Consider the following 26,617-nt stretch of genomic DNA (forward strand, 5'->3'; position numbering starts at 1 on the left):
TGCTGTCCTTCTAGCCCCAGCCAACCCACAGAACTGGAGGTAGCCAGGTGACGACCCTTCTTACTAGAACAGGGTCCTCGAGCTTATGCTGGTGTAGGTCTCATGTCCAGGAGGCTCCATCCATCTGTTTATCCTCCTGGGCCTCAGTTTCCCTATTTGAAGAATGGAACACTGTGGATGGCAGACACATACACATCTAAATATAATGCCTGGAATGCTCCTCTTCTTGGTGGGCAGCCTGGGCCCAGCTTGGGACAGAAGGCTACTCATAGCTGTGCCCGGGACCCACCTTCCTCCCTCCCAGGTGGCTGGATGCTGAAAATGACCCAGGCACAGGAGCAAGACAGAGGCCTCTACTCGTGCCTGGCAAGCAATGAGGCTGGGGAGGCGCGGAGGAACTTCAGCGTGGAGGTCCTGGGTATGTCACAGCCCTGTTCTCGTGGACACCCAGGAATCCATCCCCTCCTGCCTGGGAGCCTCTAGGGTTGGGGCCCCGGACTGAGGGCTCATGCTGTAGCGGGGGGCCTGGCACAGGCAGGAGGGAGAGGCCAAGCCTTGTTTTCTTTGCCTCATCAGCAACCTCTTTTCTGAGGCTGCCATAGAACTTTCCAGGAATAGCCAGGACTAACCCAAAATGAAAGAGGCAAGGAGTTTTCAGTACCCTCCAGCTATCTTCCTGTGCTCGGGCCTTCTCCCAGGAGCAGTGGTACCTCTCTCAGCCAGTAGCAAATGCTTATTAAACTCACTCCCCAGCAGCAGGTATGAGGGGATGGGGAGGCAGAAGAGATACCATGGGCTCTTAGCTTCCTGCTCTGTTGTTGTTCAGCCTGAGTGGGCCAACCCTGGTCAGTAACTGTCTGTCTTTCTGCCTCTCCCAGTTCCTCCCAGTATCAAGAACGAGGACGTGGAGGAGGCAATCAAGGTGCCCGAGGGGCAGACGGCCCTCCTGACGTGCAACACCACAGGTGAGGGACTGGCAGAAGCGGGAGGAAGGCAGCTGTGGAAAGAGGGGGACCTTGGAGATCTGGGCTCCCTGCCTCCGGCCCTCCTGCTCCCCACGGAGGGTCCCTCTACATCTTGGACTTGGCACCATGTCCCACTCATCTTTGCTCTCTCTGTGCTTCTACCCCAGGCACTCTTCCCAACTCCTCACCTGATTATAGATCTCAGCTTCCACGACCCTCCACAGGGCGTTCTTGGCTGACCCCTTGGGTCCATGGGCTCTCACAGGTCCCAGTGCTCCCCCATCCCAGCACTGACTACACTGGAACATAGAGTCCTGTGACATCTGTGTACCCCAGGGAGGCTCCTTGAGGACCTAAGGGCTACCTTGTCACCCTGGTATCGCCAGTGCCCAACAGAGTAGGCTTCTAGAGTAGGCTTGTGGGCTGGAAGAGATGGATGGATGGATGGATGGACAGGGGAGTGGGTATATGTGTATATGGTTGGATGGATAAAAGGATGGATGGCTAGGGGTGTGGTGAGTGGATGGATGAATGGATGGATGAAGTGGTAGGGGAACGGATGGATGGATGGATGGGGTGGGTTGGGTAAATGGATGGCTGAATGGAAGAAATAACTTGCCTTCCTGTCTTGTCTGTCTGTACCAAGCCATCTTGGCCCACAACCTGGGTAAGGAAAAGGCAATCGAACCACATCGGAAAGGGCCTGCACCACACTTGGTGGCTGCTTCTGTGTCTTGCCCTGCTGCGTGGGCCTCTGATGGAGAATCAATGTCCCCTGTCCCATCTTGGAGCAGCCTCTGACCTCTCAGCTGACCTGGTCAAAACCTACTGAATTGTCTCACCTGCCTTTCCCCTGTGCACACAGGCCACCCACAGCCCAGAGTCACGTGGTTCAAAGATGGCCGGCCCCTGGCTGGTGGAGATGCCCACCGCATTTCTCCAGATGGAGCCCTCCTGCAGGTCCTCCAGGCCAACCTGTCTAGTGCAGGCCATTACTCCTGCATTGCAGCCAATGCCGTCGGGGAGAAGACCAAACACTTCCAGCTTAGCGTCCTGGGTAAGTGGTGGGCATCTTCTGGCCATGCTAGGTGCCAGCGGGAGGGAGGACCAAGGTGACCAGCTCCTTACAGACAGCTTCCCACAAAACGCTGTTTTTTCCTCCCACTTCAACAGCAAAAATAATGTAATTAGCTGAACATCCACCACGGGCCAGGCATCTGGACAGGCCTGACTAGCTGAATCTTTACAACAGCCCTAGGAGCTGGGAGATGTGCTGGTCCCCGTGTCACTGATGAAGCCCTGAGGGTTGGAGAGGTGACAAGATCCCAGGCCCCAGGGTGGCAGTTCACACTCAGGCCATCAGCCTCCCAAGGGCAGTCAACATGAGTGGTCTCGTCACGAGAAACAGGGATCTAGAAGATGGGAGGGACACAGACTGTTGGGTAAAAATCTGTTTCTAAAAATGATGTTGGTAAAAAGGTAGGTCCCCAGCAGGGGCTGACAGAAGAAATTTGGGGACCAACGAAAGTGGAGTTTTCTCAGCAGGGAGCAAAACTCTATCCACCCCCACGTCTGCTCAGAGACTGGTACAAATTGGAACCACAAACAGGATTGAGAAGGCTCTGCTTAAATTAGCAGCCAGCTGAATGTTAAGAGACTCCACAGGCGATTGAGGCAGGAAGGTGTCCAGCTCCCGCTGTGGTGCTGCCTAGTGGCGGAGAGCTCTGGGTCACCCAGGCCTGAATTCAAGACTGGCCACAGAGCGCATGGTTCCTCTGGGCCCGGTTTCCAGTCTGTGTAATGTGAACAGCAAAAGCACGGAAGGGAAGTACCAGGGTCCGAGACTTTCCTGGACCCTGGGGCCCAGGGTTGGAGATCACTAATGAGCACTCCCTGCGCCACCACAGTGGCTCCCACCATCCTGGGAGTGACGGAGGACAGTGCGGATGAGGAGGTGACTGTAACCATCCACAACCCCATCTCTCTGATCTGCGAGGCGCTGGCCTTTCCCTCCCCCACCATCACCTGGATGAAGGATGGGGCCCCGTTTGAGGCCTCTAACAACATCCAGCTGCTCCCAGGTGATGCCCTTGAGGGGGTTGGCGGGGAGCGAGGGGGCAAGGGGCCGTCATGGGGCTGGGTCAGAGCAAGGGAGCCTCGGTTAATGCCTGGGGGTGACCCTGGCCGCTGCCTCCCCCCAAGCAGGCACTCATGGGCTGCAGATCCTGAATGCCCAGAAGGAAGATGCAGGCCAGTACGCCTGCGTGGTCACCAACGAGCTTGGGGAAGCCATGAAGAACTATCATGTGGAAGTCCTCAGTGAGTCGGGACCCTCCCGGGTGCCAGCCGGTGGGCAGGAGACTGCCCGGGGAACATGGGCACCCCAGGCACTTTCATGTGGCTTGTCTCTTCTGGTGGTCACTGGACAGCCAGGGCCGGCTCAGTCATTTAAGGGCCAGGGACAGAGGAGGAGGGAACCAGTGAGTTAGGACTTGGGCCACGTGGATGCCCAGACCCACACCGGTCCTGGCTTCTTTCTGTGTGACCAGAGGCCCCATAACTTGAGACTTGGTACCCCCAGGAGGGCCCCCTGAGGTCACCCCCAAAATTCCCCTGCCTCAGACCTGCCCTGTTCCGTACCCATCTCTCCCCAGGAACAGGTGGGTTTCCAGGGTCCCTGTTCCTCTGCTCTCAGGACCCAGCCCCCCTCACCCCGTTTCTGGGACGGGCCTGGGACCAGGGGGAGAGCGGGGTCTCAGCACCTCTTCTCCAGGCCTGCTTCTCAGGCTCCCTTGTCCTTTTCAGTCCCCCCTTCCATCTCCAAAGATGACCCCTTGGGGGAGGTCGGCATGAAGGAAGTGAAGACCAAGGTCAACAGTACCTTGACCCTGGAGTGCGAGTGCTGGGCCGTGCCCCCGCCTACCATCAGCTGGTACAAGGATGGACAGGTGAGCTTGGCGCCCCCTGGCGGCCTCAGGCTCTTAGCCTGGGTCCCCCTCATCTGCTTGGAACCTTCCAGAAAAGGCAGTTAGAGCACTGAATGATTCCAGAGCTCACCTGGACCCTGCCCCACCCTCTGTGTTTTAATAAGAAATCCAGCTTTTCATAGGAAGCAAGGCTCACAAACATTAAACTCTACATTCACCCACTGAGTTCTCCAATTCTTACGTTACACAGATTTGGGGTTACAGGAGTGTCAGGGTGTTCCTATCACTTTATGTTGTATTTTAAAAATTGTGTGAAAATCTAAGTACACTTGTCGGGTGCTTTTGGCCCCTCATTTCTGACCTCTGTTTCCCCTCTTTCCACCCCCAGCCCATGACTCCCACCCAGCGTGTCCGCATACTTGGCGAAGGGCGGCTTCTCCAGATCCAGCCCACGCAGGTCTCGGATTCAGGGCGATACCTGTGCGTGGCCACCAATGTGGCTGGCGAGGACGACCAGGACTTCAACGTGCTCATCCAGGGTGTGTGGGGGCCCCGCGGTGGGGCGTGGGCCAGTGGGAGGAGGCGGGGCCGGGTAGGCAGTGGCACAACTTGGGGTGAGGGGTGTCAGTGCTTCTGGGGTGGCCTTGCAGGGCTCTGTTCTGGGGCACCCGTCCCCTGCCTCATTGCTGTCCAGCATGTCTGACACCCAGACCCTAGGCCTGGGCTCTTTCACTTCGAGACTGGGGACATCACTGTCCCCCTGGGTCTTCATTTTACCTTTGTGAAATGTGCCTGATCAAACCAGGTGGCCTTGAGGACCCCCTCCAGTTCTAAAAGCTGATGACTGAGTGCTTCTGTGCTCCAAGGCACACACTGGCTAACACTTACTATCTGGCTTCCTCCCCTGAAATCTATCAGTGTGTCCCGAGAATGAGTCGGTTAGATGTGAGCTCCAGAGGGAGGAACTTTATCCTAGAGCCCACATAGTAGTTGCTCAGTAAACACTGGCTGAAGGAGTGAGTAAATTTAAAACCTGCCTTAACCAAAGGGATTGGCTCAGATGGTGGGATTTCTGCAACTACGGGAGGTTGGGAAGGGGCTGTTTCTTTGAGCAGGGGTGCATCCCCATCCCTCAGCTGTGTGTCCTAATGGCTTTGTCGCCCCCTCCCCAGTGCCCCCTATGTTCCAGAAGGTGGGAGACGCCAGTGCAGACTTTGAGACCCTGTCCCGGCAGGAAGAGGCCCGGGGTGGGGTGACGGAATACCGGGAGTTCGTGGAGAACAGCCCCGCCTACCTGAACTGCGACACCAATGCGGTCCCACCCCCGGCGCTCACCTGGTACAGGGAGGACCAGCCCCTCTCGGCCACGGATGGGGTGTCTGTTCTGCAAGGTAGGCCAGGGCTGCACAGAGAAGCGGGACGTTTGCAGGCAGGCACCAGGGTCACACCCTCATCAGAGCTGGCCTCCTTGACTGCCTTTCTGCAAGTCCTCTGAGCTCTCCAGTGTGCTGCTTGCTGTGTGACCCCCGGTAGGGCACGTGACCACTCTGGACCTTAGCTGCCTTTTGTAAACAAGAGCTAGAAGTTCTTTCCCAGTTTAAAGGCAAGAATAGGGTCCCCTTGTGCCTCTGATTTTTAGAACAGAGGTTCTCATCTGGGCCGTGTCCACCTCTGGGCTTCAAGATCTGATATGTCCTGGCCCCTGTCTCTGGAGAGGGGCCAGTTCCTTTATTAAGATCTCATGACCCCCAAACACTGAAGACACTCTCACTGGGCTTTGATGACCACTCAGGACCCAAGCTCATTGTTCGTATGACCTTTTAAATTTTTTTATTACTTTATGTATTTGTTTATTTAAGATTATTTAATTTTTCTTTAAACAACCATTTTATTTTAGAATGGTTTTTTGTGAATGGTTTTGAATTAAAAGTTTCCGGGGGTGAAGCTTAGAAGTTCCTGGCTTCCCTGGGCTGCTGCCCAGCCCTCTGGGGGGCCAGAAATGGGAGGTATTCTAGGCACAGAGCCAGGACTGGGTGGTCCCCTGGCCTAGGATGCACATGATGTGTTGCCTCGGATGAATGGGGCAAAAAGAAAAGGCGGCCTCTTGGAGGTCTGGGAGAGGCAACACTTACGGAAAGCTGTCGTTGACCCCTTCCCCCAGCTGCTGCTCTCTGACCTGGGCACACAGTGAGCTCAGTCACATACTGATCTCTCCAATCCCACTGTTGACCTCTGACCCTGGCCACTGACCCCTAATCCTGGGCACATAGGGGTTGTGGTTACAGCTGATCTTAGTTCTGGCCTGATCATAGATTAACCTCATATATGGAGTGACGCCCCTGCCTCCCGCCAGGCCATGGCCACGGCCTCCCCAGGCCTGGCTACTGTCCCCTGGCTCTGCACATAATGAGTCCCTGGTTCTAACTCTGGTCACAAGCCCGCCACAGCCTGGGTCAGCAGTCTCCCAACCCAGAATCCTGAACACACAGTGACCCTGGCCTGGCCCCAGCTAGAGACCAGCTACAGTCCCCCCGATGCCAGAGTCTAGCCCTAGCCTGGCATCACAGAGGGTCCCAGGTGATGCCCCCCACCCGCAACCACCACAGCCTCCTAAGAGCCTCTGCCTGGATGTTCGCCCAGCTCTCTGCCCCTTCCCTCTGCCTTCATTGAGGAGCTGGGCTCGGCACTGCCGGGCACTCTTAGGAAGCCTCTGTTTTTCCATCTGTAAGATGGGAGTAGTAAGAGCACACAGAGTCAGAGGCCACGGAAATGCTTGGCCCAGGGCCTGACACAGCACAAGCCGTTCCTGTGCTTTATTTGATCCCCTCGCCCCGTGACCTGGGCTGAGCAGGCGATCCTGTGCATTTCACAGGTGGGGTGGAGGTGGGCGCACTGATGTTTCCCAGGTCTCCTCCAGGGGAAAGAGCGGGTTTCCTTGCCCTTGCTCAGGCCGCTGTCCCCATGTCCCCCCAGGGGGCCGAGTCCTGCAGATCCCCCTGGTCCGTGCAGAGGATGCCGGGAGGTACTCATGCAAGGCCTCCAACGAGGTGGGCGAGGACTGGCTGCACTACGAGCTGCTGGTGTTGAGTGAGTGACCCAGCCTGGGGGCGGGAGGGGGCCTGGGTCTCAGGTGTGCAGGCCCCCTGGGGGTCTCCCTCCCAAAGAGGGTAGAGGTAGAGACCATGTGCAGTCCTCCTATATTCAGATGTACGTGATGTAGGAGGCGCTATGAGCTTGGGCTCTGAAACCAGATGGGACTGGGTTCAAATTTTAGGTGTGCTGCTGCTTAGCTGTGTGACCTTGAGCAAAACCACAACCCTCTCTGTGCCCCAGATTCCTTAGCTGCATCAGGGCCTGGGAGGGTTTGGTGGGCAGGAGCCCCAGCCAGTGCGTGGCACCAAATGCTGCCCCCAACCAAGGTACCTTTCCCAGGGAGGCTACCCGCTCCTCACCCTCCTCTCCCCAACCCCAGCCCCACCTGTGATCCTGGGTGACACGGAGGAGCTGGTGGAGGAGGTGACTGTCAATGCCAGCAGCACCATCAGCCTGCAGTGCCCAGCCCTGGGCAACCCTGTGCCCACCATCTCGTGGCTCCAGAATGGGCTGCCTTTTTCCCCAAGCCCACGGCTGCAGGTCCTGGAGGATGGGCAAGTCTTGCAGGTCAGGACGGCCCCCGCTCGGGCTAAAGTCAGCAGCTGCTGTGACTCAGTACTGCTTGTCTGGGGACCAAGGAGCTGCCATTACCGGTGCTCAGTTAAGCTCTTTGCCTGAAACCATGTTGGAGCCCCTGGGATTCAACTCAGCCCACCGAAAAATCATACGTGAGGAGCCTTACTGGGCTGCACATAGCACCTGAGAGGGACCCACAGGCTTGCACACCTGGAGCCCAGTGCGGCACAGGGCAGCTTTCCATGGGAATGCCATCCGATGCGTACAGACCATGCCCAGCACCTAGGACCCCAGGCAGCACCTTGGCTACCCAGTCTCCAGACACAGCTGCACGGGACCCCTGGGGCCCAGCAGCCCTCCTTGGGGCTGGGGGAGGTGGGCGCGGAGCCTTGTCATCATCTGGTTCGCTCCAGGGAGTTAGCCTCACTTCCTGCCCAGATGTCACAGAGAGCCCTAGATGGATGTGGGGTGGAGCCCACAAGTACTGCTTCATGTGGACGAAGGGGGTCTTCTGAGGGGGCTCCTCCTGGTGTCTGCCGTGCCTGGGCTGGGTGGGAGGGAGCCCTCACAATAATTCCTGGGGGGCCCAAAGCCATCGGGCTGGGGGACGTGCGCCCACAGGTTTCCACGGCGGAGGTGGCTGACGCCGCCAGCTACATGTGCGTGGCCGAGAACCCGGCGGGCTCCGCGGAGAAGCTGTTCACCCTCAGGGTACAAGGTGAGCTGGGCTGAGCAGGCAGCTCCTGGGGGAGCCCTGTGAGGAGGGGCTGGTGCTCTGGGTCTGCCCGGCCTGCCCCGTGGGGGATGCATGCAGGCAGACACAGCAGCTCGGTCCTCCCCATGTCCTGGGCTGTGGGCCTGCACTCGGAGTTCAGGGATCACGGCCTGGTGCCAGCCGTCTCCTGGGACAGAGAGCACATGGGGACCCGCATCACCGAGGGCCGACCTCAGATCATTTTAAGCAGCTTCAGATGCTGCCAAAGGAATGGCTCTTCCCAGGCCTTAACAGCACTGTGACTGAGCACTTATTGTGTACCTGGCGTGGGGCTGAGCACCTGCCCTGGGCTCACTCCTGCCAGCAGAGCTAGGAGGTTAGCCTGATTTGACCTATGGAGACAGACTCAGAGATGCTACCCCGTGGGGGTCTCCCCACCCTGGAGTCAGCCTCTCAACCTCTGCCTCCTTGTGACACGTGCATCTCAGTGGCCATGGGCTCTGCCTTCAGATGTGGGGCAGCTGTGGCCTCAGCGGTGGAGGGACAACGGTGTTGAGCACTCAGGGTCTAGGACTTAAACCCAAACTGATATTTATTCTGGCTCCGCCGCTGACCAGTGGAGTGGCTTTGGAAATGTGACTCTCCCTCTCTGACCTCTGAGCCCCCGTGTCCTCATCTGTAAGGCAGTTATGCTTCTGTAAGCAGTGGGAGCTTGTGAAAGCCCTGTGTTTCCCTCTGTGGCTCTCTGCCCCCCGCCAGCATGCATTTTTATGTGTCTTTCTTTATTCTGGTGGCCATGGGGACAGTCCCACCACGAATCGCAGGTCTAAACTCGGAGCAGGTCACAGCCATCCTCAACAGCAGTGTCTCCCTCCCCTGTGATGTCCGTGCTCACCCGAGCCCTGAGGTCACATGGTACAAGGACAGCCAAGGCCTCTCCCTGGGAGAAAAGGTCTTCCTCCTGCCTGGTGGGTAAACTGAGGCTTGTGGCCCAGCTCTGAGGCTCTGTTGGGGAGCCAGAGCTGCTCCCTCAAATCTGGGACAGGACTGGGAGTCTGGGAGGGCTGTAGGATTGGTGCCTGGGGGCTGGGGCCTGCTCACTGGCGCCAGGGGCTGGCTTCCCCCCGACAGGCACCCACACGCTGCACCTGCCTCGGGCACAGCCATCGGACTCCGGGGTGTACATGTGTGAGGCTCTCAATGCCGCTGGCCGAGACCAGAAGCTGGTGCAGCTTAGCGTGCTGGGTACGTCCTGTCCGTCCCCCGCCTGCACTGTCCCCTGCTCCTTCAATCTGCCCTCACATCCCTCGGGCAACACAGCCAAGAGAGGGGCAGCTGGCCCTGGGGGAGCCTGGACACCTGTGCCCTCTGCAGCAATGGTGTCTGGGGGGCAGTGATTCAGATTCTGGTTTTTAGAGTTGAACACACTTGGGTTTGAAACTCAGCTGTGCACTTACTTGTTCTGTGAACTTGGGCACATCAATGCCCTTCTCTGAGCCTCGGGTCTCTTTATCTGTAAGGTGACAGTTGGCATAAGGACTAGATGATGTGTGAGCGCTTAGCCCAGTGCCTGGTGCCCAGTGAGCTCTGAAGGGGAGGAGGGGACAGCAGAACGGTGGTGGGAGCTGGCCCAGGAAGGGCCCTTCCCAAGCCTGACCGATCGCAGTGTTCTCTGCATGGAAGCTGTGTGGGGCTCCTGGTCTTCAGAATCCTCTTGGGGAAGAGCTGGCCCAAGATGTCACAAGCCTGGACTCCCTGGAGGCTTCTTTCCAGCCCTAGGGCGGGTTCATTCACTTGTGCCTGTCCACCTACTGTGCGCCCGATGCACAATAGGGTCCTGTGGGCTCACAGCCGGGGTGGGAGCTGCGGTCCCTTACGGAGGCCTCTAACTCAGCTAGGGCCTGCGCTGTGTAGGAAAGAGCCTGGGAGGGCCAGCTGGGAGGCTGAGCCCAGAGAGGGCTACAGGCTTTTCCCAGGCCACCCAGCAGGTCCTTGGCATGCTGCCTGGCATCTCTCCTTCCAGTTCCCTGGGTCTGTGATCGTCCCTGGGGTGGGGTCCACTGTGTGACCCTTGTCTCTCCACAGGCATTAACCCGTGGGCTGGGGCGGGGAGGACACCAGAAAGGCCGTGGCACCTCACTCGGCCCGTCTCCTGCCCCAGTTCCGCCCACCTTCAAGCAGGCTCCCAGCAGCCCCCAGGATGTGGTCGTGGTGAGGGCCGGGGACAAGGCCGTCCTGAGCTGTGAGACAGACTCACTCCCCGAGCCGGCCGTGACCTGGCACAAGGACAGGCAGCCCCTGGTCCCAGCACAGCGGACCCGAGCTCTGCTAGGTGGGCAGAGGCTGGAGATCCAGGACTCCCAGGTGAGCCGTCTGGTGGCGCGGGCGGCCAGGGGTGGATCTGGGGATGTCGCCTCCTGGTTTTGGTGAGCTGGGGGGAGGTGGGCAGCTGGGTGTCAGTGTGTGGGGCCTGCCACCTCCTCAGTGTGCAGGACCTCACCCCAAGCTGATTAGCAGCTTCTGGGGCAGGATAGGTGGGAAGAACACAGGCCCACAGATCTGGTGCCACATTGGCTCACAGAGTGACTTTGAGCAGATCCGTGCCCTGGTCCTGCCTGTTTCCCCAAGATCTGGAAGCCTTCTCCAGACCCCTCTGATTACGATTCTCTGGGAGTCTGTTCTGCATGCCCCCCCACCCCCAGGTGGATTAGACACTCAGAAGTGTTCACTGGATGAACAATTGCTGCTTCTCTGAAAATGTGCCTGGAGCTCCCCTCCCCTGGCCCAGCTCCATCCCCACAGCCAGGGTCCTTTTCCTCCAGGCTCAGGGGAGGGTGGGCTCTGGAATCTGCACACTCTCTTTCCATCAGTCCTCCTGCATCTCGAGACTCTTGGAAAAGGCCAGAGGGTCTCATCTCCCCTTTGGCTTCCCAGGCAGGCCCAGCATTTTTGGAGAGTCCTTGCTCTGGAAGGTTCTGGGGCCTAGATGTTTGGGGGGAACTCTAGGTGCCCCCACTCCAGCCACATGCACCCTGACTATTATCACGCCCCCTCTCTGTCCTAGGTGTCGGATAAAGGTTTATACAGCTGTCGAGTCAGCAATGCAGCTGGGGAGGCTGTGCGGACCTTCATCCTCAAGGTCCAGGGTAAGCTGGGGACCAGCCTGCGAGCATCGCCACAGGACCCCTAGCAGCACATGGGGCCACCAAGGATGGGAAGGGCAATAGCCAGAAAGAGGAGGTGTTGCTGAGTGTTTAGGGCATAAGATTTGGAATTGAAAAGACCAGGATCTGAATAGGACTCTGCCCATGACTTGCTCTGTGGGACTTAGTAGAGTGACTTTGTCCCTCTGAGCCACAGATTTATCTTCAGTAAAAGGAACTGTAGCAGTACCTGCCCGTTAGGCATGTAGGAAGCTCTCAGTCTATGGACTGCCATGACTGTGTCTATAAAGTGCTGGGCGCAGTGCCTGGCGTGGGGGCACTGGATGGGAGTCCTCAGAGATCAGACTCTTGGGGTCCTGGGGCCATGTCATCTCCACCTTGAGGTGCTACACCACCAGCCCAAGGATGGAACATAGATGGCATTTGATTGGGTGTGGCTCCAGCTGTGGTTGAGGAGGAGCCTTTTGGAGCTACCTAGGGAAGCAAGGGATGAAAGCTTGGCCAGATTTTCTTGGAGTCAGATGTTGTGTCTGTTAGCATATCGACTCAGCTGTGTAACAAAGAGACCCCAAAATACAGTGAATCAAGTAAGAGGGAAGTTTCTCTCTCTCATCCAAAAGCCCAGAGGTCTGTGTCTAGGCTGGAGGGTAGCCCTGGACCTACCAAGTGGCAATTTAGGGACCCAGGATCCTTCCATCTTATTGATCTCCCATCCCCTTGGGGGTTGTCCCTGTCCATGTTGCATCCTGTTTCAGCCCATGAAGCAGAAAAGAGCAGCAGTAGAGGGCAAGCACTTTTATTTTAAGTGAGTGATGCAGAAATTTTATCTGTCCCCTCTGCTTCTATCCCATTAGTGAGAACTTAGGCAGCTGGCCACAGCAGGCTGCAAGGGAGACTGGGAAATGTAGTTACTACCTGAGTGACCCCGTGCTCAGCTAAAACTGCTGGGCAAGATGGAAAGGACAGATTGGAGGGACTTCAGCTATCTGCCACAGATGGCAAAGCCGGTAGCCTCCCCACCAGGAGGGCAGTGGATGAATCCAGTCCTAAGCCATATTAAATACCAGTGTTGGAAATGATTGCTACCTGATCTGCTGCTCAAAGCTCATACCTCCTTCTCCTGATGGCTGCCTTGATGAACAGTGGAAAAGGGAGACTGTCTGTTTCCTGAGGGAGAGGATGTTTCATCCTAGCACAGCCTTCTCTGTTCCACTGGTAGTGGCTGCCTAGGGTGCGTGAAGTCATCCTGTCTGAGCAAGAGAGAGTGCTGGGATCAATTAGTGATGTCTGTCTGGCATAGGCTAAGGCCTACTGGTGCAGTACCAAGTACTTGCCATCCTTGGGCGAAGCGATACCCTCCTGGGCTCTGCTTTGTAAATGTTTTGAAATAGCCAGCTGCTGGTTGTACTTATATTTCTGAATAAAACAACCCACATCACCATCAGTGGCAAAGCATAAGATGTCAACTCCCAACCCCAGGGAAGTGTTTCTTGGGAATCCCTGATCTGCCTGATGGAGGGAAGTTGGGGGCAGGGGGATGGGCAGTCTTAGGATTCTAGGAATCTGGCTTCTCTCCTGCAGTGCCCCCAACGTTTGAGAACCCCAAGACGGAGACTGTGAGCCAGGTGGCTGGGAGCCCCCTGGTCCTGAGCTGTGATGTGACTGGGGTCCCCGCACCTACTGTTACTTGGCTGAAGGACAGAATGCCTGTTGGTGAGTACACCAGCCCTTACCTTTTTAGTGCCAGCTATTCCTTTATTTAGTGAAATGGCAACAGGAAAAGGAACAAGTCCTGGACACTAAAGGGAGTGGGGTTCCTTGGGAGATGTCCCCACTGGAAGGAAATAGGGAAGGCCCGGTTGTAAGGACCAGAACAATCAGAAGGATCTGGGCTGGGGAGGGCCGTGATGTGATGGCAAGAGGCCCTGCCCGTGTCTGGGCCTCAGTTTCCCTATGAGCACAAAAAAGGGGTGGGTGATTCAGAGGTTCCTGGGGTCTTTCCAGCCTTGTGAGTGTGGGGGGCCAGGCACCCTCTCCGGGAGTCACGTGACTTTTGTCTGGGCCCCGTGGTGGCACTTGGGGCACTGGGTCTGAGCAGGTGAAGTCCTGGCATGCCCCTCCATCCCACAGAGAGCAATGTGGCACATGGTGTGGTGTCCCGGGGGGGCCGCCTCCAGCTGAGCCACCTGCAGCCAGCTCAGGCTGGCACCTACACGTGTGTGGCTGAGAACGCCCAGGCCGAGGCCCGCAAGGACTTCGTGGTGGCTGTGCTGGGTACGTCTGCACCCTGCGCCACCCCCGTGTCCTTCCCCCATGCCAGCCCCAGCCACTGCCCCAGGCCTCACCACAGCCCCTGCCGCAGTGGCCCCTCGGATCCAGAGCTCGGGTGCCACACAGGAGCACAGCATCCTGGAGGGACAACAGGTGCGGCTGGACTGTGAGGCTGACGGGCAGCCACCACCCGATGTGACTTGGCTGAAGGACGGTAGCCCGCTGGGCCAGGGCACGAGCCCCCACCTCCGGTAAGGCCTGGCCTGTGCCCTCCCCCACCCCAGGCCACAGGGCCTACAGGCCCTCACGCACCTGCTCCTGGCTCACCCTCCCCATGCCAGGTTCTACCTGGACGGCAGCTCCCTGGTGCTGAAGGGCCTGAGGGCCTCGGACTCCGGCGCCTACACCTGCGTGGCCCAAAACGCAGCTGGGGAGGATGCCAGGCTGCACACCGTGAACGTGCTGGGTGAGCAGCTGAGGGGCGAGGAGAGGCAGGCAGCCCCACTGTCCAGGACGGCAGCAGCCTGGCTGCCGTGGGGCCACCACTGGGGCATCTGGAGGCTGGTGAGAGGCCCGGATGCGGGAGACCCAGTGAAGCCCCAGCCACGTCCAGTCTGTGAGCCAGGTCAGTCTGGCCCCTCTGGGCCTCTGACAGTCCTCAGACTAGGGGCACAATCGCGGCAGCCCATGGGTACAGCGGGCAAGTCAGGGGTGAAGGAGAGAGCCACGGGGCAAGGCCGTGTCCCCAAGCAGTGGGCTGCATCCTCACCTGGGGTGAATATGGACCCAAGAACCATATGATGATTGCCACATAATGGTTACTTGTGACAAAAGTCTAGGTATCTGTGCCACCTCCTGGGACTTCCCTCAGAGAGGCCCACCTCCCTTCCTCAGACTCCCTTACTGCCCCCTTTTTCCTCTCTGCCCACCCACCAGTGCCTCCCACCATCGAGCAGGGGGCAGAGGGCGCGGGGACCCTGGTGAGCAGGCCCGGGGAGCTGGTAACCATGATGTGCCCCGTCCGGGGCTCCCTGCCCATCCACATGACCTGGCTCAAGGACGGCCTGCCCCTCCCGCTCTCCCAGCGCACCCACCTCCATGGCTCGGGCCGCACCCTCAGGTAAGGGAGCGGCTCCCCAGCCTGCCAGCCAGCGGATCATAGGCTCTAGACACACTCTTCAGGCAGCTTGGGCTTAAAAACACATCTGAATGTTTTATAGAGTAGAAATAATATAAATGTACTGAGGTTTTTGATGGGGTACGTGAGAGGACCTCACCCCTAAATAGAGCTCCAGAGATGAAGGAGACCTCTGCCCTCAGGCTTTCACAGCCCAGGGCAGGGGGCACAGATCCAGGTGATGACATCTGACTCAACCTGGCCCAGGGTGGAATAAATCACGGAAGGCTTCCCGAAAGAAGGTGCCTGAACAAAGTCTTTATGCCTTCGGAAGTGTTTGCTGTTTGCCAGGTGCAGTTCCAGGCACTGGGATGGAACAGTGAGCAAGATGAAGCCTCTGCTCCTGCAGCTGTAGGGAGGGAGGGATGCAGAAAATAAACAGATAAAAAAAGTGACATGTCACAAGGGATATGTGTGAAGAGTAAAGGGTTGGGAGGGGGTAGTGGAGGGTGCTATTTTAGGGTGGCCAGCAGTAGGCACTCAGATAAGGTGACACTTGAGCAGAGTTGGAGTGAGAAGGGGAGGTGAGTGGGTTCCACCGGGAAGAGCTTCCAGGCAGGAAGAGCAGGTTCAAAGGCCCTGAGGTGGGCATGTGGCTATGTATTCTAGGAGCAGAGTTGGTGGGTGGGGTCAGGGGAGGGGAGGTCAGATGACATAGGGCCTCGTAAGTCCTTCAAAAGGCTTGGATTTTCCTAAGGAGAGAAGGAAAGCCTTGGGAGAGTTTTCAGCAGAGAAGAATCATGATGTGACTTAACTTTTTTGTGTGTGGCAAAATATACATAACATAAAATTGACAATTTTAACCATTTTTAAGTGTACGGTTCAGTAGCATTAGGTACATTCACATTGTGTGCAACCATCACCATCATCCTTCTCCAGAACTTTCCAGGGGACATGGACAAGGGCAGCTCAGGAGGAGTGGTTGGGGCAAAAGGAGGTTTGAGAGAAAGTGGGGGTCCAGGCAGTGGAGACAGTGAGTGGAGATGACTCTGGTGAGTCTTGAAGGCCAAGAGGAATTGTTTAGAAGAAGAAGGTGGGGCTAGCAGGCTGTCCTGGGGTGGGGCAGTGGGGCTTCCAGAATCTGGGAAGCAGGAAGTCTGGCTGCAGAGTGAGGTGGGCAGAGAAGGCAGCAGGGGCGGCGGATGGGAGACTGGGCTTTATTCTGGGGGCACCGGAGAGGCAGGAAAGAGGTTTAAGAAGGGGCTGGACCTGTTCAGGTGTGTGTTTCAGAGCTGCCCCTCTGGCTGGCAAGGCTTAGGAGACAGGATGGAAAAGGAAGGGAACTTTTCCACTGATGCTGCCTCTCCCTCTCCCTCCCTGTCTCTCCCTCTCCCTCTCTCTCTCTTTCTCCCTCTCTCTTGCTTTTTCCCTCTTTCACTCGAGGGCTTCAGGATTTCCCAGGTGCAGCTGGCGGATTCCGGCATCTTCACCTGTGTGGCTGCAAGCCCAGCAGGTGTGGCCGACAGGAACTTCACCTTGCAGGTGCAAGGTACAGAGCAGAGGGTGGGCATGCAGATCTTTAGGTCTCAGGGGATGAAAAAAAGGCCCTTGCCCCCTCCCTTTTGCCCATCTGGGTGGAACCAAGGGTTGGCCCTCAGGGGTGTCAAGGCAGGGCAAACGGAGACAGCCTCTGATTCATTCCTTCACTCATTCATTGACCTTACAAGTAGTCACTGGACACTGGTGTGCCAGGGCCTTGCCAGGTGCCAGGGTATGGCAGTGAGCAGAGGTAATCCCTGACGCCAAGAGGTCAGTGGGGGAAACAGCTTTGTAAAGAGACAATTATAATTCCCCAACTAGTGATGCCAGGGGAAGGAGAGGATGCCATGGGAGCACCTCACCTGGCCTTGGGGGTTCAGGGAAGGCTTCCTGGAGGAAGTGAGATCTAAGCCGAGGACTAGAGATGAGAAAGAATAGTTGAGGAGAAGGGTATGCTGGCTAATAGTAATAGCCTGTGCAAAGGTCCAGGGGTGAGGACCACTTGGCGTGGAATAAAATGGTTCATGCCCACTCTTGCCCTGCACAGTGCCCCCCATCCTGGAGCCAGTGGAATTCCAAACTGACGTGGCAGTGGTCCGTGGCTCCCCGGTGGTCCTCCCCTGTGAAGCCCAGGGCAGCCCCCTGCCCCTAGTGTCGTGGATGAAGGATGGGGAGCCCTTGTTGCCCCAGAGCCTTGAACAGGGGCCCGGCCTGCGGCTGGAGACAGCAGGAGCTGGTGATGCGGGGACCTACTCCTGCGTGGCCGTGAGCGAGGCGGGGGAAGCAAGGAGGCATTTCCGGCTGACAGTGATGGGTGGGTCACCTGCCCCCAGCACCAGCTTCTCTGGTCCAGGGATGGGAGAGTGGGCCTCTAGGGGCGATGGAGGAGACAGTGGGTGAGGTCAGCACCGCGGGAGACTTGGGGCTTAGAGAACCGGTCTCACTGACCTGGCTGCTGTGTCTTGTCCCCCAAACCTTGTTAAGCAGGGTCAAAGTCACTGAAATCTGGGGGCAGAGTCCTAGGTCTCAAGCACAGATTTTGCAAGTATTGTGCCATGTTGGAAAAATTTGTGTCAATTATGTGCAATATTTCAAACTTTCCATTAGCAAAAAGATTATGACCCACTGAAGACTCAGATGATGGTTAGAAGTTTTTAGCAATACAGGATTTTTATTTAGGGTATATAGGTTTTATTTTGGGAAGTCATGCCACTGCACACTTGATAGACTACAGTGTAGTATAAACGTACCTTTCTGTATCCTTGTTGATTTTAAAGCACAAACAACTGTCCCAGGCAGCGGGCCCATGGTCTGATATTTTTAGGACCCTCCAATATGACCACCGCCTGTCTATTTGTGGCCCCAGCTGTCAGCATCTGGCTGATGGAGAAGGCGGATGAACCCAGCCCCCAGTGCTCTAGGCACAGCCTCCACAGCTGACCCAGGGTGGGGTATCTTGCAGATCCACCCCACATCGAGGACTCAGGCCAGCCTGCAGAGCTGTTGCTGACCCCTGACGCCTTCTTGGAGCTCCTCTGTGATGCCCGGGGCACCCCCACACCCAACATCACCTGGCACAAGGACGGGCAGGCCCTGAACAGGGCCGGGCGGGTGCTCCGGGTGGAGGGTGTGCAGGTGCTGCTGCCCTGCCCACTGTGGGATGAAGCTGGGGATGGAAGGGGAGGGGAGGGACCTGGTGGCACTTTGCAAGGTTTGGCCAAGCTCCACTTTTGTGTGAGGTGTGAGGATGTGATGATGCCCACGGGAGTTCCTAGTTGGAACTGGCTATTGCAGATAAATACCTAGCCTGGCCAGAGAAGGGCTGGTGCAGTCAGAGGGGACTTCCTGGAGGAGGTAGGCTCTGCCCTAGCCCTAAAGCAAGGATGAGAGAATGATAGGGAAGAAATATTCCAGAGGGAGAAGGGGTTGATGGGAAAGGCGGGATGGCAGACTCAGCAGGCCTGAGTCAGTCCTGGGTCTTTAGCGGCATAGGAAGGAAACCAGATCAGGAGGTGGGCAGGCTGAGGCCAGAGGCAGCTGCTCACCCTGCTCCGTCCCCAGGTGGACGATGCTGGGCTGTACACTTGCCTGGCCCAGAGCCCAGCTGGTGAAGTCGAGAAGAGCTTCCGGGTCAGGGTTCAAGGTAGGGGGTGCCCGCGTCGGGCCAGGAGAGGGAGGTAGGATGGGACCCGCAGGGGAGGGTCCATCTCTCATGCCCTCTCTGCCGGCCCCACCAGCCCCTCCAAATGTCATCGGGCCCCAAGGCCCCCGCTTTGTGGTTGGCCTGGCCCCGGGACAGCTGGTTCTAGAGTGCTCAGTGGAGGCAGACCCAGCACCGGAGATTGAGTGGCACCGGGATGGCATCCTGCTGCAGGTGGGTGCCAGGCTGGGGACCCAGGGGCACTGCCTTGTCCCTCTCAGGCCCCAGACCCAACCAGACTGGACCCCAGGTGCCGAGGACCTGTTCTGTGCCTGTGCGGCTTTGCATACTGCTCTCCTGTTGTTCCCCACCCCTGTTATTGCTGTTGCTCCATGTTGTGGATGGGAACACTGAGGCCAGGCTGAGATTCGCACCCAGGGCTTCTGATGCATACCTGTGCTGTACCTTTGAGCTACGCTTAGTGGCTGTGTGGCAGGGGGCCAGTTACTGAGGTTCTCTGTGCTCATCCCTGAAGTGGGGCCAGTTTGCTGCTGTAGACCCAAGGATTGTGGATCTGGTGGAAGGTCCAGCTCCTTGGAACATGCCCAACAGGCATAGCTCCAGGCGCAAGAGTCTCTTTCCCTCCCATGGGAGCCTCTTTCCCCAGAGGGTCCTCAGCTGGGCATCAATTTAGGGGCTGCAGGCCAGCCCAGAATGGGGCAGAGGCCACTGTCCGGCCCCACTGGTTCCTTGGTCCTCCTTGCCTGGTGCCTGGGGGCTAGCATGGCCTGACCCAGCCCTGATGAGGGGCTCTCCATCCTGGGGGTCTCTACAGGCAGATGCTCATACCCAGTTCCCAGAGCGGGGTAGGTTCCTCCAGCTGCAGGCCCTGAGCACGGCGGACAGCGGCGACTACAGCTGCACAGCCCACAATGCTGCGGGCAGCACCAGCCTGGCCTTCCAAGTGCAGATCCACAGTGAGTGGCCCTGCCCCACCCCCCCCGCCCACCCCCCCCCGAGAGTGCCAGGCTCCTAGCACGTGCTCCCTCTGTGCGCCTCCTCCAGCGGTCCCCACCATTCGGCCAGGACCACCCGCAGTGAACGCCTCGGTGAACCAGACGGCCCTGCTGCCCTGCCAGGCAGATGGTGCCCCCCCACCCCTCGTGAGCTGGCGGAAGGACGGGGTCCCCCTGGATCCTGGGAGCCCCAGGTGGGAGCTGGCAGGGGAGGGCAATAGGGAGGGGCTCAGGTATCTCTTTACAGGTTGTAAACAGAAGCCCACCTGGGCAGTTAGAGCAGAAAGGACATAGGTCTTCTCAGAACCCAAGGACAGGCACGCCCACTTACTAAGTACACGGTGGCTGTCTCTGGTTTTGACTCTTGGTTGCAAATCTCTGTTTCTGTGTGGGCTTCATGCCTTTCTCTTTCTCTCTGTTTCTGACCAATTTTCAACACCTTCTTTCTCTATGAACATGGTAGAAATGGATCCCCCAGCCCCCAACTTTTAGCGCCTCTATTCATACAACCTGCAGACCCTAGAGGGCTGTCTGTGAATCCCAGTCCCAAATTCCCAGGGCAGGGAACTCCGCTGGCCCATCCTGTGTGCCGAGTTTGTCCACAGTCCAGTTGGCTGTGGCTGGGAGCGGGGCCACAGTCCAGACAGGGCCCCTGGGAGGGAGCAGTTTTTAGACCTGATCTAGGGGCCATTCTCAGAAAGAGTGGGGGTACCACTGCCTGCTGGCTCTTGGGAGAGGCTGGGCCCAGATGGGAGCCCCAGAGGCCTGAAGCAGCCCCTCTCACCCTTTCTGATGCTGGGTGGCAGTACGGGTTGCCGCCCATGGCTGTGACCCACCCCCTGCCCTGACCCTGGACTCGCAGATGCAGGGCTCCTGAGTTAGCACCCTCTCACTGGGAAAGCCAGGGACAGAGGGGAGGGTCTTGCTGGAGACACCAGCAGGGGTCCAGCCCCTTGTGGGGCCTCGCTTGTCTGCCCATATCCATGGCAACCCCTCCCTCCATTCCAGGTTTCAGATTCTGCCTGAGGGTTCCCTAAGGATCCAGCCAGTCCTCACCCAGGACACCGGTCATTACCTCTGCCTGGCGTCCAACTCTGCAGGTTCCGATCTGCAGGGCCGTGAACTCCGGGTCTTCGGTAGGTCAGTGAGGGAAGGTGTGTTTTTTGCCTACATCATCCGCCCCAGTGTGGGCTGAGTCCTGCTTAGCTTCTGGGTCATCCTATCTGTCAGGAGCCAAGAGTAAGGATCTCCAAATGTTTTTGACCATGAAGCCCATTAGTAGAGATTTTGAGCGTGTACATTCCAAGATGCATATTTATTTTTTGTGCATGTGTTGCATATACTCACTACTTACTATTGTATTAAGTGAGTGATAAAACCTGCACGAGCTGTGCAACACGCAGAATCACTGAGCCCCCAGGTGCTCCAGTCTGTTCTTTAATCCAGTCAATCACCTTGGTGGAAGCTGACCTGCTGGGCCCGAGCCCTGGGAGGTGGGTGCCGCTGGGGAGTTGCACCCTGGAGGCCTCCTTCAAGGAGGGCTGGTAGGGGGACGTCAGCCTCAGGGGTGAGCAAAGGCCCCATCACCTCTGCTTTGGGAGCCCACTGGAAGGTCCCCTTTGGCAATTTCTCCTGCCTCCTCGTTCCCGCTTCCTCTGGGATGGGTTGAAGGTGGCATGAGCATCCCCTGTTCCTGGGTTCCCCTCTGTGCACAGCTTCAGTGAGCCCCTCCCACCTACTCCCACCCTGCACCCTGGCCCCTGATGACTGCTCTCTCCCCAGAGCCTCCAGCCATCGCCCCCGGCCCCTCCAACCTGACCCTGACCGCCCACACTCCCGCCTCACTGCCCTGTGAGGCCAGTGGCTCCCCCAAGCCTCTCGCAGTCTGGTGGAAGAACGGACAGAAATTGGACTTCCGCCTGCGGCAGGGCACCTACCGGTACAGAGCTGGTCCTTCCGGGACCGTCACGAGCTGCTCGGGGTGGCGAAGGGCGTGCTCATCTCACAGAGTGGGAACCGGGCCAGAACCAAGGCAGGGACGTGCTCGGGTCTCACCAAAGCCAGCACCAGAACTTGTGTCCCGACCTCAGGGGGCCAGGAGGGTCTTTACACTGAGATGCCTGGCAGGAGGTGAGGGCACTTGGGACAACAGCCAAACAGAGAATCCATGGCCTTTAAAAGCACTTCAGTCACCTGTCTAAGAACCTACATGGAAGTCCAAGTTCGTGCTGGCTGAGCCCAGACCCATGGCTCCTGCAGGAGCCTCGGTCTCCCCGTTTCTCAAATGCAGAAATGATCGCTGGGAGTATTAAGCGAGTCAGTTCACCAGTTAATTCACCAAATATTAGTTGTGTTAGGTGCCAGCTGATTGTGGAGCTTTATGACTAAAGCAGGTGTCCGTGAACGCAGGCTGCTCTGAGCAGAGCTTTGGCTGTGGTTGCTGTTATAGAAGTTACCACAGGTGGCGACTGTGGAAAACATACAGGGTTGTGGAGAAACACTGGGCAAACATTAAAATCACCCAAAACTCAACGGCTAGATCTTGGGAGGTGGAAAATCCTAGGAGAAAGTTCCAGAGATGGGAAAAAGGTCCTGAGACACATCCCTGCTCCAAATTCCCTGGCAGGGAGGCCACGGCTGGCTGGTTTCAGATCACTCAGCCCAGTCTCTTAGCAGACAACCGTCCGTCTGTCTGTCCAGGCTCCTGCCCTCCAATGCCTTGCTCCTCGCAGCCCCCAGCCCTGAAGATTCAGCCCAGTTTGAGTGTGTGGTGAGCAATGAGGTGGGCGAGGCCCGCAGGCTCTACTGGGTGACTGTTCATGGTGAGTTGACATTCAGGAGTGACTGTTCACGGTGAGGGGCAGGTGAGGAAGCTGGGAGGGGGGCCACACCTACCTCTCCTGGGTGGTCTCTCTGCCTGCGGGGACCTGCCCTGGTTCCCTCTTGAGCCTTTCTGCGCTTCCTGGGTCACCTCCTCCAGGAAGCCCTCCCTGATCCTGCCCTCCCACACTGACATAATCCAACTCCAGTCCCTGGCCCATAGGAACTCACAGGAGAGGCCTCTCCCCAGTCCAGATTGTTCTGAACCCAGATCTAATCTTGTCATCACCCTGGTTGAAAATCTCTGCCCACTGACTTTGGTATAGAATTCATGGTATCACCTGGGCCCACAAGGTCAGCCCTGCCGACCACCTGGTCAGCTCACCCTCACTCTGGGATTCAGTCATGCTGTTCAGCTTTTTTCCCTCACTGCGAGGCCTTTGCACATGCTGTTCCCTCTATGGTGAACACTCTTTCCTTCGCCCAGGCAACACCTGCTCTTCCTTCAGATCTCAGGTGGAATGCCACACTCTGCAGAGGCCTTCTCTGGCCTCCCCTACTCTGTATTCCCACCAAGCTCCCTTGTCTTGTGAAACGCTCCCCGGGATACCTGGCTAGTATCTACAGAAAGCAGTGCGTAACTAGCCCCAACGCCCAGCAAAACTCGCCGTCTGGGTGAACGAATGTGACTCTCTCTGGTGCACCCCCATCCCTGGCCCTTCGTCACTGACAGCACCTTGTGTTGTGATCTGTTTATCCTTCTCGTCAGCCTGGCCCCATGGCTGTGTGTCCCCAGGGGACCTTGGCGGGGCTTTAAACCTTCACTTGCGTTTCAGTGCCTCCCACCATTGCTGATGACCAGACAGACTTCATGGTGACCAAGATGGCGCCCGTGGTCCTCACGTGTCACAGCACAGGTGTCCCAGTCCCGGTTGTGTCCTGGAGCAAGGCGGGCACCCGGCTGGGGATGCGGGGGAATGGCTACCGTGTCTCACCTTCGGGTAAGTAAGAGTGAGCCACGGGGCCCTGCTGTGGAGGGGGCACCAGGGGAATTGGGTAGAGGGTGTGAGAGCATCCCACTGGGGCCTGGTGGTGGAGCAAGATGGAAAGTTCTGGCCTGGCTCTGACATTCCCTTGCTGTGTGACCTGAGAGAACCCCCTCGCCCCTCTGGGCCTCAGTATCGCCACCTGTCTACCAAAGTGTGGATACCCATTGGGTGGGTCCCTGATGTGCACTGGTAAATCAGTGGTGCTTAATGGCAAAAGGAGAAAAATAAGAGCTCCATGAAAGTTTTCATAAAGCTAGTTTCATCTCATTATAAGGATTGTCCTTTATCTGAACAAAATGCTTTTCTTAATAATTTGGTATTGAAAGTGCCTTTCTTCTATGAAATTAAAGTGATAGGAAATGCTGATTCTTTTTAAGTGTCTTTGCTTGTCAGAATAAAAAATTGGCAACTTTACTGCGATTCTCCAAATTCAATTTATTTGCTATTTGGTTAGTTAGTGAAATCTTAAAGTTTGTGAACCCCGGGCCAGATCTGTGGTTTTCAAACTCTTCCAGAGCAATTGAACCTTTCCTCTGACAAGTGTTTCTAGGGAAGCCCAACACATGAAAGAAACTGAGGCTCTGGTTCCATCTGGGGCCAGGGTGGGGACTGCAGAATGGTCCCAAGTCAGGTGGGCCTTGCTTCCCTTGCCCACCCAGCAGGCCCTCAAGGGTCCACAGGGGAGAGTTTAGAAACCACCTTACTTGACTAGTGAGGTGCAGCCTGTGGTCTGGGAAGGTTAAAATGGTGTTTACTGAGCAGCCAAGGCTCAGGGTGAGAGGGCAAAGGGAGGGCAGAAGAGACAATAATCCAGGAAGGCTTCCTGGAAGAGGCAAATTTTGAACATAGCATAGCAAGGCAACGATAGCAGGGTGAGAACCTTTGGAACTAAGAGTGGGCTGGGGATTCCAGGCAGGGCAGTGGCAGATCCTGTCACATCATAGTCAGAAGAGTCTAGAGACCATCCTGTCTGACTTTTCATTGTACACTTGACCCAGAGACTAGAAGGTGCAGAGAGTAGAAGGGTCTGCCCATGGTTAAGCTCTGGACAGGGAGCAGAGGCAGGCCCAGGTTCCCCCAAGCTGCTTACAAATGGGCAGGGAGGCAGGTCGAGTGGCCTGCGACAGGAACGCCAGGGTGGGGCGTGTAAAAGCCCTGCTGGCTCAGTCCCTGGGATGTTTGTCCCGGGTCCTCTCACCTGTCTCTGTACCCTCTTCTGATCCACAGGTGCCCTGGAGATCGGGCAGGCCCTCCCCATCCACGCTGGCCGCTACACCTGCACAGCCCGCAACTCCGCGGGCGTGGCCCACAAGCACGTGTTCCTCACTGTGCAAGGTAGATATCCCCCGGCCCAGAGGCAGGGGATCAGATGGAGAACTACAGGATTCTTTGTGAGAAAAGGATCAGCCCGCCCATGTCCTCCTTTCTGAGGTTCCCAGAACCTCCTCTTCCCTTCAGAGGCCTCTCCAATGCTCAGAGGCCCCCGGGTTGCAGGGGCCTGGGTGTTAACAGTGTTCCCAGGGACCTCTGCAGCCCTGTTCCTTTGCAGCCTCCCCCGTGGTGAAGCCACTACCCAGTGTGGTCTGGGCGGTGGCAGAGGAGGAGGTGCTGCTGCCTTGCGAGGCCTCGGGCATCCCCCGGCCAAGCGTCACCTGGCAGAAGGAGGGGCTGAGCGTGACTGCAGGTGAGTCTCCCTGGCAGCCAGCATGGGCGGGAAGAGAAGAGTACGCACCTGGGGTCCTCCTTCCTGCCCCGGGGCCTCAGCACACCTGCTGGGGGTTCAGAAGACCCCTGTCCGGCCCAGAGGCTCGTCACCCACCTTTGGCCCACTTCACCTCCTGCCCTCCTGTCTCCGCTTACCAGCCAGAGACTGAGATTCTGCCTACACACTGGGTGGTTGGGTTGGGAGGTTGAGGAGGGGGACAGCCTGGCTGGGGTCTGGGTCCAGCTTCCACGCTCACTCTGTCCCCATGTCACCCTGTGACCACAGCAAGTCACTTGATGCCTAGTCAGACAGAACTGCTCAAGCAGCCTTCCTGCCTTTCTTGGGGGTTCTGCTGCCCCAGCCACCAGCCCCCAATTGTTTCCCACCAAATCCAGGGGTGAGCACCCAGGTCCTACCCAGTGGACAGCTGCGGATTATCCACGCCAGCCCAGAGGATGCCGGGAACTATTTCTGCATTGCCCAAAACAGTGCAGGCAGTGCCGTGGGGAAGACTCGGCTGGTGGTGCATGGTGGGTCCCTGGAGGGAGGTCAAAGTGGACCCCAGAGGGCTAAGGGCTTTCAGGCTCCTGAGAGCCCCTCCCTTCCCTGCCTGGCTCTGGTTCCAGGTGGGGAACATGCCTGCCTCCTCCCCAACCCCAGCACAGTTTATGGTTCTAGAAGGAATTTAGGGAAAGACATCTCCCACTTTGCGCTCGAGGTCTGGTTTCACGCGGTAACTCTGGTCCCCTCTGCCTCCTCTAGCCCTCGCGGGAAACAAGTTTGGTCATTCTTCATTTCTTTTGGCTTTCCAGGAGCAATAGCCATTTCTGTCCCTTTAGTCATGCGTGTGCACATGTGTGAATGAGGTCACTTCATCACAGCTTCACCCAAATTCAAGAAAATCCCCGGATTGTTCAGACTGCGGGCAATGGCCTATGACCGGGGGGGTGGTGGCGGGGGCAGCAGATGGAGGTGGAGGAAGGGGCTGAGGGTGTGCCACAGGCCGAGGGCACTGGGACAGGGGCAGCCCCCCCAGCCCAGCCCGAGTCCCCGAGTGGACCTCCCTCTCCCCACAGTCCCACCTGTGATCGAGACTGGCCTCCCTGATCTGTCCACCACCGAGGGCTCCCACGCCCTCTTGCCCTGCACGGCCCGTGGCAGTCCCGAGCCCGACATCACCTGGGAGAAAGATGGCCAGCCTGTGTCTGGAGCCGAGGGCAAGTTCACCATCCAACCTTCCGGGGAGCTGCTGGTGAAGAACTCGGAGGTGCGGCTCCGGCCCCAGGGACTAGAGGGACTAGTAACCGTGGGAGCAGCAAACACCTGCTGAGCTCCCCGCATTTGTCATGCTCTGTGCTGAACGCTGTGCGGTTACTTACTCCTAGGAATGTGGGGAAGTAGGTGTTATCACCCCAGCTACAGATGAGGAGACCAAGGTTCAGAGTATACCCAGATTTTAAAGCCATGCTATTGCCAAGAGACAACCAACATTTGAATCAGGACTTCTATGGGCTAGTTCC

At 57.5% G+C, this 26,617-nt stretch overlaps 1 protein-coding gene across 1 annotated transcript in view; it reads left to right on the forward strand.

Annotated features, from left to right (window-relative positions):
- Nucleotides 1-26,617, forward strand: part of HMCN2 (hemicentin 2) — a 134,367-nt gene that overhangs the window by 80,667 nt on the left and 27,083 nt on the right. The window contains exons 46-80 of the mRNA XM_072960292.1: nt 305-418; nt 879-965; nt 1,831-2,022; nt 2,873-3,046; nt 3,171-3,284; nt 3,771-3,913; nt 4,281-4,431; nt 5,065-5,283; nt 6,866-6,979; nt 7,365-7,552; nt 8,183-8,279; nt 9,083-9,244; nt 9,408-9,521; nt 10,438-10,640; nt 11,341-11,422; nt 13,022-13,153; nt 13,571-13,714; nt 13,803-13,962; nt 14,053-14,177; nt 14,648-14,831; nt 16,280-16,377; nt 16,915-17,181; nt 17,830-18,002; nt 18,429-18,510; nt 18,605-18,741; nt 19,343-19,484; nt 19,573-19,717; nt 20,532-20,659; nt 21,306-21,462; nt 22,224-22,345; nt 23,180-23,344; nt 24,620-24,727; nt 24,942-25,076; nt 25,493-25,627; nt 26,174-26,364. Of these exons, the coding sequence (XP_072816393.1) occupies nt 305-418; nt 879-965; nt 1,831-2,022; nt 2,873-3,046; nt 3,171-3,284; nt 3,771-3,913; nt 4,281-4,431; nt 5,065-5,283; nt 6,866-6,979; nt 7,365-7,552; nt 8,183-8,279; nt 9,083-9,244; nt 9,408-9,521; nt 10,438-10,640; nt 11,341-11,422; nt 13,022-13,153; nt 13,571-13,714; nt 13,803-13,962; nt 14,053-14,177; nt 14,648-14,831; nt 16,280-16,377; nt 16,915-17,181; nt 17,830-18,002; nt 18,429-18,510; nt 18,605-18,741; nt 19,343-19,484; nt 19,573-19,717; nt 20,532-20,659; nt 21,306-21,462; nt 22,224-22,345; nt 23,180-23,344; nt 24,620-24,727; nt 24,942-25,076; nt 25,493-25,627; nt 26,174-26,364 (5,084 nt within the window). The remainder of the gene's footprint in view (nt 1-304; nt 419-878; nt 966-1,830; nt 2,023-2,872; nt 3,047-3,170; nt 3,285-3,770; nt 3,914-4,280; nt 4,432-5,064; nt 5,284-6,865; nt 6,980-7,364; nt 7,553-8,182; nt 8,280-9,082; nt 9,245-9,407; nt 9,522-10,437; nt 10,641-11,340; nt 11,423-13,021; nt 13,154-13,570; nt 13,715-13,802; nt 13,963-14,052; nt 14,178-14,647; nt 14,832-16,279; nt 16,378-16,914; nt 17,182-17,829; nt 18,003-18,428; nt 18,511-18,604; nt 18,742-19,342; nt 19,485-19,572; nt 19,718-20,531; nt 20,660-21,305; nt 21,463-22,223; nt 22,346-23,179; nt 23,345-24,619; nt 24,728-24,941; nt 25,077-25,492; nt 25,628-26,173; nt 26,365-26,617) is intronic.

Source organism: Vicugna pacos, chromosome 4 (assembly GCF_048564905.1).
Source record: "Vicugna pacos chromosome 4, VicPac4, whole genome shotgun sequence".
NCBI lineage: Eukaryota > Metazoa > Chordata > Mammalia > Artiodactyla > Camelidae > Vicugna > Vicugna pacos.